The 15403-nt window shown below is 40.7% G+C and overlaps 1 protein-coding gene across 3 annotated transcripts in view; it reads right to left on the reverse strand.

Annotated features, from left to right (window-relative positions):
- The window catches only part of LOC148074371 (guanine nucleotide-binding protein G(o) subunit alpha), a 51615-nt gene that overhangs the window by 11308 nt on the left and 24904 nt on the right, over positions 1-15403 (reverse strand). For 2 of the 3 annotated variants that reach the window (XM_087798146.1, XM_087798145.1), the window contains exons 4-7: positions 9252-9412; positions 5758-5886; positions 4348-4477; positions 1094-1247 (exon numbers count right to left, since the gene is read on the reverse strand). In XM_087798146.1, the coding sequence (XP_087654272.1) occupies positions 1094-1247; positions 4348-4477; positions 5758-5886; positions 9252-9412 (574 nt within the window). The remainder of the gene's footprint in view (positions 1-1093; positions 1248-4347; positions 4478-5757; positions 5887-9251; positions 9413-15403) is intronic. The other variant, XM_087798144.1, reaches the window with a different exon arrangement.

A 15403-nucleotide genomic window follows, 5' to 3' on the forward strand; every position in this document is an offset into this window, starting at 1 on the left:
CTTTGTGCGGAAGAAGATCCACTATGTGCGCAAGACGATCCACCATTGTGGGGAAGAAGATCCACCATTGTGTGGAAGAAGATCCACCATTGTGCGGAAGAAGATCCACCGTTGTGCGGATGAAGATGAAGATCCACCATTGTGTGGATAAAGATCTACTATTGTGTGGAAGAAGATCCACCATTGTGTGGAAGAAGATCCAACATTGTGTGGAAGAAGATTCACCATTGTGTGGCGGAAGATCCACCATTGTGCGGAAGAAGATCCACTATTGTGTGGAAGAAAATCCACCACTGTGCAGAAGAAGATCCACCACTGTGCGGAAGAAGATCCACCATTGTGTGGAAGAAGATCCACTATTGTGTGGAAGAAGATCCACTATTGTGCGGAAGAAGATTGACCGGATGAGCAGTTCAGTGACACAAGTGTTTGGACTGAACCGGGGTTTTGATTGGTCAAAGTGAGTCTGGACAGAATCCTGATTCTGTAGTTCTCACACTTGTGCTCCCCCCACTCTCTCTCTCTCGTTCTCTCTCTCTCTCTCTCATTCTCCCTCTCTCTCTCTCGTTCTCCCTCTCTCTCGTTCTCTCTCTCTCTCTCTCGTTCTCCCTCTCTCTCTCACTCGTTCTCCCTCTCTCTCTCTTTCTCCCTCACTCACCCTCCCTCCATCCCTCTCTCTCTCTCACCCTCCCTCTCTCTCTCTCCCTCACTCACCCTCCCTCCACCCCTCTCTCTCTCTCTCCCTCCCTCACCCTCCCTCCATCCCTCTCTCTCTCTCTCTCTCTCTCTCCCTCACTCACCCTCCCTCCATCCCTCTCTCTCTCTCCCACGCTCTAGCTTTTGTGTCGCTCCACTAATGAGATCACTTTCCCATCTCATCTCACTCCCCTCTGGCTCAGGAATATACCTGGTCCTGGCTTCTTCACCCTCAAGCCCCGACCAGCTGGGACACCCTTTCTACTCCTGTCAGCGACAATAAGTCGTGTGCGTCAGTGTGTGAGACAGAGACACACAAGGATACACAACACATTCATCTCACGAGCGTCCCGGCGCGTCAGGGTGAGAGCTGGCCGCCGGTCATAATGTCACGCACCGGTGTACTCGGGGAAGCAGATGTTCAGAGGAGACTTGACGATCTTCAGCTGGAACAGATCCTTCTTGTTGAGGAACAGGATGATGGACGTGTCGTCGAACCACTTGTTGTTGCAGATCGAGTCGAACAACTTCAGTGACTCGTGCATGCGGTTCTGCAGAGAGACACAACTTTAACACACATATTTGTATGTACACGCATGTACACACACATATTTAAATAGACACACTCATATATATATATACATGTGTATATATATATATATATATATATATATATACATGTGTATATATATATATATATATATATGTATATGTATATATATTCATAAGTATATATATATTTTGATATATATATATATATATATATATATATATATATACATAGAAATATATATATAGACATATATATATATGCATACATATATATGTATATATACATATATATATACACACAAATATTTGTATACACAAATATATCTATACACATACAGACACACACACATGCACAAATATCAACACACACACTTTAATACACAGACACACATATTAATACACAGACTCACAAATATTTACACAAACACACACATTAAAACACACCTATATATATATATATACAAACAAATATTTCAACAAAGACAAAGATACACACACAGACAAACCAATATTTACCCACACGTACACAATAACACAGACAAACCAATACTTACACAAACACAAAGATGCACACACACACACACACAGAGACGAACAAATATTTACACACATGTACACAAAACTAATGACAAACAAATATTTACACACCCAGACAAACAAATATGTACACAAATGTACACAGAAACACAGACAAACAAATATTTACACACAAACAAATATTTACACACGCAGACAAACAAATATGTACACACACATACACAGAAACACAGACAAACAAATATTTACACACACACAAATATTTAAACAAACACAGATGAACACACACACAAACAAATATTTACACACAAGTACACAAAAACAGAGACAAACAAATATTTACACACACACAGACAAACAAATATTTAACACAAACACATAGATGCACACACACACACAAACAAATATTTACACACACATACACAAACACACACAGACAAACAAATATTAACACACACACATAGATACATGTAAACACACACACAGTGGTGTTAGTGAAGGAAGTGATGCTAGCAGCTGGTGAGTTAGCCATGCAGCGCCCTGTGGTCACATGACCATCTGAGGTCACCTGACCATCTGTGGTCACATGACCATCTGTGGTCACATGACCATCTGAGGTCACCTGACCATCTGTGGTCACATGACCATCTGTGGTCACATGACCATCTGTGGTCAGCTGACAGTTAAAGACTCAAAATGGCGTCGCAAGTGTGTGTAGTTGCAGCGGAAAAGAGGAAATATGAGACAAAAGTCTCTGATGATGTTTGACTGTCAATCATGTTTGATTGATTGGTTACAACACTCACTACTCAACATGGAACAACCAGCCGTAACATTATGACCTTTGTTATGAGTTTAGTTCATGGAGATGGAATCAATGTCCATGGACTGTTTGTCAATAAAGTTTCTTCAAACCGAGGATGTGAAGCAGCTTCTCAGTCGTTTGGGGGCGGGGCATAGTGAGGCTGATTGACAGGGCCCGACAACCAATTGAAAAGGAGACAATGGGAGACGACTGACGGAGAAACTGCTTCCACCCGAGTGTGAGTCTGCACCGGTGGAGGTGAGTCGTACCTGAGTGGGCGGAGCTTCGGCAGGAGCTCTGACTGCTGATTGGCTAGAGAGGACAGTCGCTGGCGAGAGTGACAGAAGGAAGCAGCTGGAGGGCGGAGCTTAGAGCAGGAACAGAAGACGGACACGCCCCCCCCCGACCCCAACACACGCACACACATGTGCACACACTGGTGCGCAGGAGGAAGAAAAGGTGTGTACGACACACGCCGCAAATTTTTGTGTGTTGTTGTGTTGTTTGTGATGTTGAAGCCAGTTCAAGGAAAACAAAGAACAATGCAAGGAACGCACGCATGTGTGTGTGTATATAAATGTGTGTGTTAGTGTGTATATGTTCGTCTATATGCGTGTGTATATAGTTCTGTATACATGTGTGTACATGTGGGTACAAGTGTGTGTACATGTGTGTGTATATATGCATCAGTGTTCTTGTGTGTGTTTATGTATATATGTATGTATGTGTGTATATACGTGTGTATCGGGTGTGTTCTTGTGTGTGTGTATATACGTATGTATTTGTTGTGTAATTGTGTGGGTTTATGTATATATGTGTGTGTGTGTGTATATATGTATGTATCGGGTGTGTACTTGTCTGTGTTTATGTATATATGTGTATGTTTGTGTATATCCATATGTATCCGTTGTGTTCTTGTGTGTGTTTATGTATACGTATGTGTGTGTTTATATACCTATGTATTCGTTGTGTACTTATGTGTGCGTGTGTATATACAGTATATATGTATGTATCGGGTGTGCACTTATGCATGTGTTTCTATACGTATGTATCCGGTGTGTAATCGTGTACTTGTGTGTGTTTAGGTATACATGTGTTTGTGCATGCGTGTGTGTATATACAGTATATACGTATGTATCCGGTGTGTACTTGTGTACTTGTGTGTGTTTAGATATATATGTGTGTGTGCATCTGTGTGTGTGTGTATATATACAGTATATACGTATGTATCCGGTGTGTACTCATGTAATTGTGTGTGTTTTGGTATATATGTGTGTGTATGTGTGTGTGTATTTATGCATGTCTATATAATAGAATTGTACACAACAACGCTTCAGGACGTAACACACGCTTGTTTGTGTCGACGTCTCGCGGTTCTTGGCAAGATCTTCGACTTGAGTTGTTGGTCTTTTATCTTCATTTTTGTGTGCGTTATTGACATCATTGTTGTATTTCAAAGTTTTTATTCTGGCGTCTTGAGTCTATTTTATGAGGATTAAAGTCATAATATGGTGTTTAAGGTTTATAAAGTATTAACTGTAAGTACAGTGTGATGTTGTTTGTTCATTCACATGTAATAAACCTCATGTTATCAATCCTCTCACTGTACGACACAGAGATTGTTTGTTTGTAGCAACAGTCGACAATAATGATCATCACTGAACATCGATGCTAACTGAAGAGATGCTAGCAGCTAGCGTAGCCGGCTAAAGAAGAACAACATGTGACGCGCGTTGATGACATCATCAAGATCTTACCGTGGTCTCGTCCTCGTGCAGGACCTGGTCGTAGCCGCTGAGCGCCACGCAGAAGATGATGGCCGTCACGTCCTCGAAGCAGTGGATCCACTTCTTCCTCTCCGACCTTTGACCCCCGACATCAAACAGCCTGAAGGACCGAGGTCAGAGTTGTGAGTCTCAGTCTGATGGGAGCTTGTGTTTGTCGCTTAGATGTGTGTTTGTTTCTGTGATGTTTGTGTGAGTTATAGCAATGATGTGTGTGTCAGTTATAGTGATTAGTTTGTGTGTCAGTTATGTTGTGTGCCTTTGTGAGTTATAGCAATAATGTGTGCGTCTGTGATGTAGTGTGTGTCAGTTATAGTGATGATTTGTGTGTCAGTTATAGTGATTAGTTTGTGTGTCAGTTATGTTGTGTGCCTTTGTGAGTTATAGCAATAATGTGTGCGTCTGTGATGTAGTGTGTGTCAGTTATAGTGATGATTTGTGTGTCAGTTGTGTAGTGTGTCTGTTTGAGTTATAGCAATGACGTGTGCGTCTGAGATGTAGTGTGTGTCACTTATAGTATTGATTTGTGTGTCAGTTATGTTGTGTTGATTGTGATATTTTTCCGTCACTTATAGCAATGATTTGTGTGTCAGTTATGTTGTGTGTCTGTGATGTTTGTGTGAGTTATAACAATGATGTGTGTGTCTGTGATGAAGTGTGTGTCAGTTAAAGTGATGATTTGTGCGTCAGTTATAGTGATTAGTTTGTGTGTCAGTTGTGTGTCTTTGTGAGTTATAGCAATAATGTGTGCGTCTGTGATGTAGTGTGTGTCAGTTATAGTGATGATTTGTGTGTCAGTTAAAGTGATGATTTGTGTGTCAGTTAAAGTGATTAGTTTGTGTATCAGTTATGTTGTGTGTCTTTGTGAGTTATAGCAATGACGTTTGCGTCTGTGATGTAGTGTGTGTCAGTTATAGTGATGATTTGTGTGTCAGTTGTGTAGTGTGTCTGTTTGAGTTATAGCAATGACGTGTGCGTCTGAGATGTAGTGTGTGTCACTTATAGTATTGATTTGTGTGTCAGTTATGTTGTGTTGATTGTGATATTTTTCCGTCACTTATAGCAATGATTTGTGTGTCAGTTATGTTGTGTTGATTGTGATATTTTTCCGTCACTTATAGCAATGATTTGTGTGTCAGTTATGTTGTGTGTCTGTGATGTTTGTGTGAGTTATAACAATGATGTGTGTGTCTGTGATGAAGTGTGTGTCAGTTAAAGTGATGATTTGTGTGATTGTGATATTTGTGTGTCACTTATAGCAATGACGTGTGTGTGTGTGTGTGTGTGTGTGTGTGTGTGTGTGTGTGTGTGTGTGTGTGTGTGTGTGAGTGTGTGTGTGAGTGTGTGTGACATGTGTGTGTCACAGGTGTGCGTCACACTAACCTGAAGTGCAGGTTCTTGAAGGTGAAATGTGTCTCCACGATGCCGGTGGTCTTCACTCGGGTCCTCAGGATGTCCTGCTCTGTGGGCTGGTAGTCTGGGGCACCGATCCGGTCTAGACTGTCCAGGTAACTGCAGAGGAACAGGAGTCATGTGTGAACCAGAGTCATGTGTGAACCAGAGTCATGTGTGAACCAGAGTCATGTGTGAACCAGAGTCATGTGTGAGTTGAGGTTCAAACACCACAACAGAAGCAGAAGCTGAAGGAAGATCACGTGACGTCAATTAAAACTGCAGGAGTCGACGTTTGTGAAGATCTGAGCCTGAAGACGACGATCAGGGATTTCCTGCATGAAGAAGATCTTTATATTTATAGATCCACTAATGGACACTCACACGTGCACACACACACACACGTGTGTCATGTTAGTGCGTGTAACCTCAGATGTGTGTTCCTGGTGGAGCAGGAGAACGATGTGTGTGTCGCTGCTGCAGACTCACACGTGATCAGAGTTAATTATCTTCAGACTTCATCAGAGTCTGACTGTGATTAAAGATTGTGTTTGACGAGTGTGTGTGAGTGTGTGAGTGTGACTCGAGTCATGACTCAAATATTATAACACAACACCTCTAATAGTTACACAACATGACTCTAACAGTTACACAACAAATCTCTAACAGTAACAAAACATGACTAACATCAACACAACACGACTAACAGTAACACAACATGACTCTAACAGTAACACAACATGAGTCTAAGAGTAACACAACATGAGTCTAACAGTAACACAACATGAGTCTAACATTAACACAACATGAGTCTAACAGTAACACAACATGAGTCAAACAGTAACACAACATGAGTCAAACAGTAACACAACATGAGTCAAACAGTAACACAACATAAGTCTAACAGTAACACATGAGTCTAACAGTAACACAACATGAGTCTAACAGTAACACAACATGAGTCTAACAGTAACACAACATGAGTCAAACAGTAACACAACATGACTCTAACAGTAACACAACATAAGTCTAACAGTAACACAACATGAGTCTAACAGTAACACAACATGAGTCTAACAGTAACACAACATGAGTCTAACAGTAACACAACATGAGTCTAACAGTAACACAACATGAGTCTAACAGTAACACAACATGACTAACAGTAACACAACATGAGTCTAACAGTAACACAACATGAGTCTAACAGTAACACAACATGACTAACAGTAACACAACATGAGTCTAACAGTAACACAACACGACTAACAGTAACACAACATGAGTCTAACAGTAACACAACATGAGTCTAACAGTAACACAACATGAGTCTAACAGTAACAGAACATGACTAACAGTAACACAACATGAGTCTAACAGTAACACAACACGACTAACAGTAACACAACATAAGTCAAACAGTAACACAACATGACTAACAGTAACACAACATGACTAACAGTAACACAACATGAGTCTAACAGTAACACAACATGAGTCTAACAGTAACACAACATGAGTCTAACAGTAACACAACATGAGTCTAACAGTTACACAACATGAGTCTAACAGTAACACAACATGAGTCTAACAGTAACACAACATGAGTCTAACAGTAACACAACATGACTAACAGTAACACAACATGAGTCTAACAGTAACACAACATGACTAACAGTAACACAACATGAGTCTAACAGTAACACAACATGAGTCTAACAGTAACACAACATGACTAACAGTAACACAACATGAGTCTAACAGTAACACAATATGACTAACAGTAACACAACATGACTAACAGTAACACAACATGATTCTAACAGTAACACAACATGACTAACAGTAACACAACATGAGTCTAACAGTAACACAACATGACTAACAGTAACACAACATGACTAACAGTAACACAACATGACTAACAGTACAATAAATGGGTCACTGACTTTTCTCTGCGCACATCTTGAATAATGACGACAACGTCGCTGCCAACGTTTACATTCACTCAATTAACTAGGACAACATGCTGGTGTGTGTTTGTGTGCGAGTGTGTGTGTCAGTGACTGAAGTCGTCAATCTGAGCGTCTGTAAAATGTCACATTAAATATTGATGCAACTTCCTATTATGTTGTGACCTGTGGAGCAGGAGGCATCAGCCAATCAGCTCATAGGACACACATCACATGACCAGACCAGTGAGTTAGTGCTGACATTTCTCCACGTGTAACACTTTTGTGCCTCTGTGTGTGTCTTTGTGTATGTGTGTGTATATACTTGTGTTTGTCTTTGTGTGTGTGAATCTTTGTGTGTGTCTTCTGACATTTCTCCACGTGTAACACTTTTGTCCCTCTGTGTATGTCTTTGTGTATGTGTGTGTATATGTGTGTGAATCTTTGTGTGTGTCTTCTGACATTTCCCCAAGTGTAACACTTTTGTCCCTCTGTGTGTGTCTTTGTGTATGTGTGTGTGTATATGTGTGTCTTTGTGTATCTGTGTGTGAATCTTTGTGTGTGTCTTCTGACATTTCCCCAAGAGTAACATTTCTGTCCCTCAGTGTGTGTCTTTGTGTATGTGTATGTTTGTCTGTGTGTGTTTGTCTTTGTGTGTGTGAATCTTTGTGTGTGTCTTCTGGCATTTCTCCATGTGTAACACTTTTGTCCCTCTATGTGTGTCTTTGTGTGTGTGTTCATATATATGTGTGTGTACATGTGTGTGTTTTTCTTTGTGTGTGTCTTCTGACATTTCTCAACGTGCAACACTTTTGTCCCTCAGTGTGTTTCTTTGTGTGTGTGTGTTTGTCTAAATGTGTGTGTGTGTTTGTTTCTGTCTTTCTGTTTGTGAGTCTGTGTATATGTGTGCTGACATTTCTCTACGTGTAACACTTTTGTCTGTGTGTGTGTGTTTGAGTGATAAAGTGTCTGTGTAAGTCTGTGTGTATATGTGCGTGTCTGAGTCTGTGTGTGCGTCTGTGTATCACTTTATGTGCATTTGTACGCACATGTGTGTGTCTGTCTGTATGTCTCTTTGTGTATTTGTGCGTCTATGCGTGTGTGTGAGTCTGTGCGTGTTCACATGTGTTAGTGGTCGTCCTGTAGTATCAGTTGTGTATTAGTCATCTGGAGGAGAAGAAGTACTCCGGGTACTCCACAATTGTAACGAACAATCATGTTGAACTCTGAGTGTAAAAGTGTGTTGTTGTTACATTAGCCTGCGACCAAACACACCGTCGTCGTCGACCTTCATCGTCATGACAACCTCCTGTCATGAGGTCCAGGTGTCATTGTTGACGTGTTTCCTTTTGTCTACTTTATCTGATGTTCTATCAAAACATAAACACTGTCACACTCTTGGTGTCGATAAAGTTGTGCATTCACTGTGGAATGACGTGTCTTCACCGCCAGGTGGTGCTGTTGAGCGCCGAGAAAACAGAAGGACTCCGCCCTTGTGGGCTAGAAGAAGGGGTTGCGGGTTCAAGTACGTACTATTGTGCGGAGTCGTTGAGCTGGTACTCCCGGGCGCGGCTGAAACACTCCTGGATCCCCGAGTCGGACCAGAGACGCATCATGGCGGACAGAAGCTCGGCCGAGTACGGCTCCGTGTCCTCCATCCTGCTGACCACGTCACACACCATCTTGGCGTCCGCCTGGTGGAGGGAGAGAGAATGACAGGTGAAGACACACGAGGGAGAGAGCAGATGCATACAGACCCACACATATAGACACACACACAGACTGCCACACCTAGACACACAGTAACACACACACATTCACACACACACATAAACACATACAGAGACAAACACACATACACACACACATGCACATGGTAAGACAGACAGACACATATGCATACAAACACACACACACACAGAAACAAAACGACAACCACACACAAATGGAGACACAGACACACATGCACAGAAAGACACAAACACACACACAGACTCAGCCACACAGAGACGCACACACAGAAACACAGACACAACTGCACATGAACACACACACATTGACACACATGAACACACAAATATTGAAACACATGAACTCACATACACTGACACACGTAGACACAAACACACACGGACACACAGACACACACACAGTGAATTAAGTCTAATAAAGACAGACACACACAGTATCAAACACACACACAAGCACATAGACACACATAAACAAGCACATAGATGGCCACACACACACACACACAAAACTTACACACACACATAGACACACAAACTGAATTGAGTCTAAATAATAAAATCAAATATATTCAAATTAACCTTAAGATGTTTGAACAACAGAGAGTTTTAAAAACAATCATTTTCAAATATATTTACACATGAAAACACTCGACAAAAGTTCGACACACAACGATGCTAATAGACACACATCGATGTTGTTTGGGCGACTACTGATGATGTCACACAAGGAGCAGAGATCCCACCAGAAACTTCTACAACTGATTCCAGGTCAGAGCGGAGAGAAGCGGAGAGAGTGGTGTGAACAGGTGTGTTGCAGCAGACTGATGACATCACACGCCTCGTCCAATCAGAAGACAGCGCCGCTTTCATCAGTGTCTCTCTCTCTCTCTCTCTCTCTCCCTGTCCCTCGACGGCTCGCTCGCCCGCCCGCCATCCAACGCGCTCCTCAGCATCATGTGACTCTCAGCTGCAGTTGCCATGACGACCACGCTCATCTCCCAGGAATGCAACCTTATCTGAGATTCTCCCGGTTCTGTTCTTTTTTTTTTCCCACTCTGCCGCACCCCTCCCCCGCCTCCCTCCATCTCTCCCTCTTATCCTCCATCTCATCCCTTCTTCTCGGCACACACGTGACCAGTGTGACATATGAACACACGCGTGTTGTGGAGAGTGTGTGTGTTCAGTCTCTCTGACATCTGTGAGGCTTCAGTCTTCTGGCTCAGCTCTTTCCTCCACCAGGCGTCCGCACCAGGATCTCACGCCCGAGCATCTGTGGCGCCGCGAGCTGTGACATGTGACGGCGCCGGCGCCGACAGCCAGGGGGCGACAGAGAGCCGAAGATACCGGGACACTGAGGGAGAATCTGGGACACAACAGAGATGGACCTGCTGTGCTCAGACCAGCAGCGTGCATACCTCCCCCAGAGGCCCAATCGGAGGCCTGGGAACTGGTCACGTGACCGCATTGAGGCTCGAGTGCTTCGGTGAAGTGAGCGGCTAGTTTGGTTACTACGGTAACTTGTTGTTTCCTAGTGACTGGAGAGAAAAGAGGACCTAGAGACAAACACTATAGACACACACATTCACACACACACATTCACTCACACACACACACACACACATACACTTAAATATGTGTGTGTATAATTTACCTTATATAGATATTTTATGTATACATTATACATGTACATTTATCTGTATAACTTACATAATATATATATGTAAATTATACACACACATACATATATAAATGTATGTGTATATTGTATACATAATATATAAATGTATGTGTATAATGTATACACATACATTTGTATATGTATGTGTATACATTATACACATACATTTATATACGTATACATTATACAGATACATTTATATATGTGTGTATAATGTATACATAATATATAAATGTATCTGTATAATGTATACATATATTTATATATATGTATACATTATACACACACATACAAACATATATACACACACATACATACACATACTGTATATAGATGTGTGTGTATGTGAGTGTAGATAGATGGATGGATGATGGATGGATAGATTTATATATATGTGTGTGCGTGCATGTGCGCGTGTGTGTGCATGCGTGCGTGCCTGTTTGTGTGTGTGTGTGTGTGCGTGCCTGTGTGTGCGTGTGTGTGTGTGTGTATGTGCGTGTGTGCGCGCGTGTATGTGTGTGTGTGTGTATGTGCGTGTGTTTGTGTGTGTGCGCGCGTGTATGTGTGTGTGTGTGTATGTGCGTGCGTTTGTGTGTGTGCGTGCATGTGTGTGTGTGCGAGCAGAAGAACACTAGAAAGCAGTAAATTAGCTGGCTGGCTGAGTGGACACTTTCACATTGCACACGCACACAAACAAAAAAACACACATGGTTCTTCACTCCCTCCCCTCACACTCTCTCAGTCTGTTACTATTCTATTCAACCTCTCAACACACACACACTCTGGACACACACACACACACACCAGGAGACTCTTGCATGCATGACAAACTCCAGGACTGGCTGAAGATGTCGAGTGACAAAGAAAAACATCTGAGCGTGAAGACATGAAACATGTCCCGCAGCACTTCCTCTGTCTGTCTGTGGTTGTGTGTCTATATATATATATATATATATATACATATATGTCTATCTATATATATATATGTATGTAAGTGTCTGTGTGTGTCTTTATATACAAATATGTATATATATATATATATATATCTATATATATCTATATATATATATAGACAGACATATATATATATATATATGTCTATCTATATATATATATATGTATGTAAGTGTCTGTGTGTGTCTTTATATACAAATATGTATATATATATATATATATATATATATATATATATACATATATATATACACACATATTTATATGTGTGTGTGTGTCTATATTTCTGTGAGAGTATCAGTATACAGTGTGTGTGTGTGTGTGTACAGTGTATGTGTATATTTGTGTATATATTTGTGTATATATATATATACTTAGATAGCAAACTGTAATGATTCAATGTTGACTTTTAGTCAGATTGGTTATTTTTGGTTGACGTTAATCAATCAATGTTGATTCAATGTTGACTGACTGTCACCATTTTAACATTAAATCAACATTACACATAGATGGGGGGTGTCGGGGGTGTCTGGGGTGTCGGGGGTGTCGGGGGTGTCGGGGGGGCATTTGTGGCGGGAATCTGGACATCTGTGGACAGTTGTGATCGAACATTTTATCCAAGAGGGAGAGAAACTTTTAACATATTATTTATTGTTATATTTCTATATAATATGTATTATTAACCTCAAGTACTTCCTGGTCATTGTTCTTCTACTCATAACTTGCATGTAACTGTACCATGAATTCATATTTTCTCAGCCTTAGCTCGATAGCATCACTGTTCAATAGCATGTTAGCTCAAACATTATTAGAGCATCTTGTCTTCATTCTTGTGTTCCACTGAACGTGATTTTGACTAGAAAAGTTCCTCTGAATGATCACACATTGAAAACTAACCTAGGACCAAAAGCGACACAATTTTATAAATAAATACAGCCTTAAAAATCTAATAATAATGACATTATATTTGTATTCACTAGGCCAAATCCTGTTTACTTGGAGTCAGAATCCAAGTACTGCAAAGAAACAATTCGCCAACAGCTAGGGCTACACTTTATTGGAAATATGTGCGATATTCGATATTGGTGTCTTGAATTACGATATCCATATTATTGTGATAATTTTTTTCCTTTCACCTAAAAATGTAGTGGCGTGCACGTGCAGGAGCGAGTACTGTAGTGGAGGTCCGGGTGTTTATAGAAGGAAAAGTATACGATATTTCCCTTCAGTTTATTTTCATGCTTCAGTGTCGACATGATGGTAGAAAAATCTCACTTCTAACACTCAGTCTCGCGGGACTTGCATCGTTTTCCCGCCAAACTGAGCAACATCAGAGAGGAGCCGCCGGCGCGTCGTGATATCACCAAATCAATAATAAATCCAGCTCCTTGTACACGCACACATAACACTTTATAAATGACGCTAACAACTTAGCTTGTTAGCATACGGTGAAGACGGACAGGTTTGTTTGGAAGTTCACGATCTTCTAAGAAAACAACTGAGACGAGATGAATAGTTCTTACGATATGTTGCTTTAACAAAGGAGGTTGAAAGAGACGAGTGACTGGATCACTAGTGTTTGACTAGATCAGAAGTTAGTATTACTTCCATGGATATACTGAGTCAAGACGCGTCGCCATAGCAACCGAGCCTAACAAGCTGCACCGCACAGTTCACAGACGGACGGAGACGTAAACAACAACGAGACATAGAAGTACAAACTTTACAGAACTTGACACTGATTGGTCAAAGTGCGGATTTAAGAAATGCTTGATTTATACAATGAAAAATTATAAATGATCACATGTTTTCTATATGCATATCACACGTGCTAATATCCTATATCTATATTTTTTCGATAGACTGTGCAGCCTTAGTACTGACCTTAACTGCTACACTCACTTTAAAGTATTTACGCATCTATTTCTACCTACTTTCTCTGACCTACTTACCTCCAACCCCTGATTCAAGTACACGTGTACAATTACTAATTTAAAAGCATTTACAGTTTTTATGTCTTTTTTTCATCCTCTAGAAACTGCTCAGAAACGGCTCGGCACTTTGTCCAGTATTATAATGTCAGTGAACTTCACTTCCGAGTCAGTCCAACACAATAATGATGGTAGGAAGACAAACGTGGGTAACATTTGGACGTGTGTTGTCTAGAGTTGTTGTTGTTATATAGGTTCATTATATTTTGTTATTTATGAATAAATGATTTAAAAGACCAAGGTATGAAAAGAGCTACGAGGGCGAATTGTTTAAGTTGCATTAGTTGTTCAATAAATGTGAAAAACATGAAGATGTTACAATGTGTTAATATAGTCATTTAGAATTATTTGTGTAAATACTTAATAAATAACTAAACGAACAATGGACTTTTAATTTTGTCATCATGTTGCGTTTGTGTGTGTGTTGTTGTTATATGTTAGGATTGATCCAAACTTGTCTGTGAGGCAGACGGTACTGAGATCACTTAGTAATGAACTAGTTTGTCTTGATACTCGTTTAACTATAACTTGAATAGTGTCAAAATATTTTTAATAAGGAATATTGAAAGCGTACAGAGGATTATATAACGACATGTTGTGTTATTGTTGGAAGTGGTTTTGAATCCAATGTTGTTTCAATGTTGATAATAACATAATTAAACATAATAACAGTTTAAAACATGGATTCAAGGTCAGAATTGATTGAAAATCGAACATCGTTTCAATGTTGATCACTTTCAACGTCGATTCAATGTCAGATATCAATGTTAGTAACCGTGTGTGTGTGTGTGTGTGTGTGTGTGTGTGTGTGTGTGTGATTGGTCTTTCTTTAATTATTAATTGTATAAAACGCAGCATCTGTCTGCTGATGAATTATTGAGAGTTAAATGTGGGGGTCCCCAGTGAGTCCCCAGTGAGCCCACAAACATTCCGCTCCTCCAGTTGTCCTGGATCTGAACACACAACTCTTCTTCACTGACGACAGTTGGTGTGTGTGTGGTCATCTGTGTGTGTGTGTCTATGTAAGTGTGTGTGTGTGTCCATGTAAGTGTGTGTCTGTCCATGTAAGTGTGTGTGTGTCCTTGTAAGTGTTTGTGTGTGTGTGTGTCCATGTAAGTGTTTGTGTGTGTCCATGTAAGTTTGTGTGTCCATGTAAGTTTGTGTGTGTGTGTGTCCATGTAAGTGTGTGTGTCTCTATGTAAGTGTGTCCATGTCCATGTATGTGTGTGTGTGTCAATTTAAGTGTGTGTGTCCATGTAAGTGTGTGTGTGTCTATGGAAGTGTGTCCGTGTCCATGTAAGTGTGTCCGTG

Source organism: Callionymus lyra, chromosome 8 (assembly GCF_982586985.1).
Source record: "Callionymus lyra chromosome 8, fCalLyr1.hap1.1, whole genome shotgun sequence".
NCBI classification, from domain to species: Eukaryota; Metazoa; Chordata; class Actinopteri; order Syngnathiformes; family Callionymidae; genus Callionymus; species Callionymus lyra.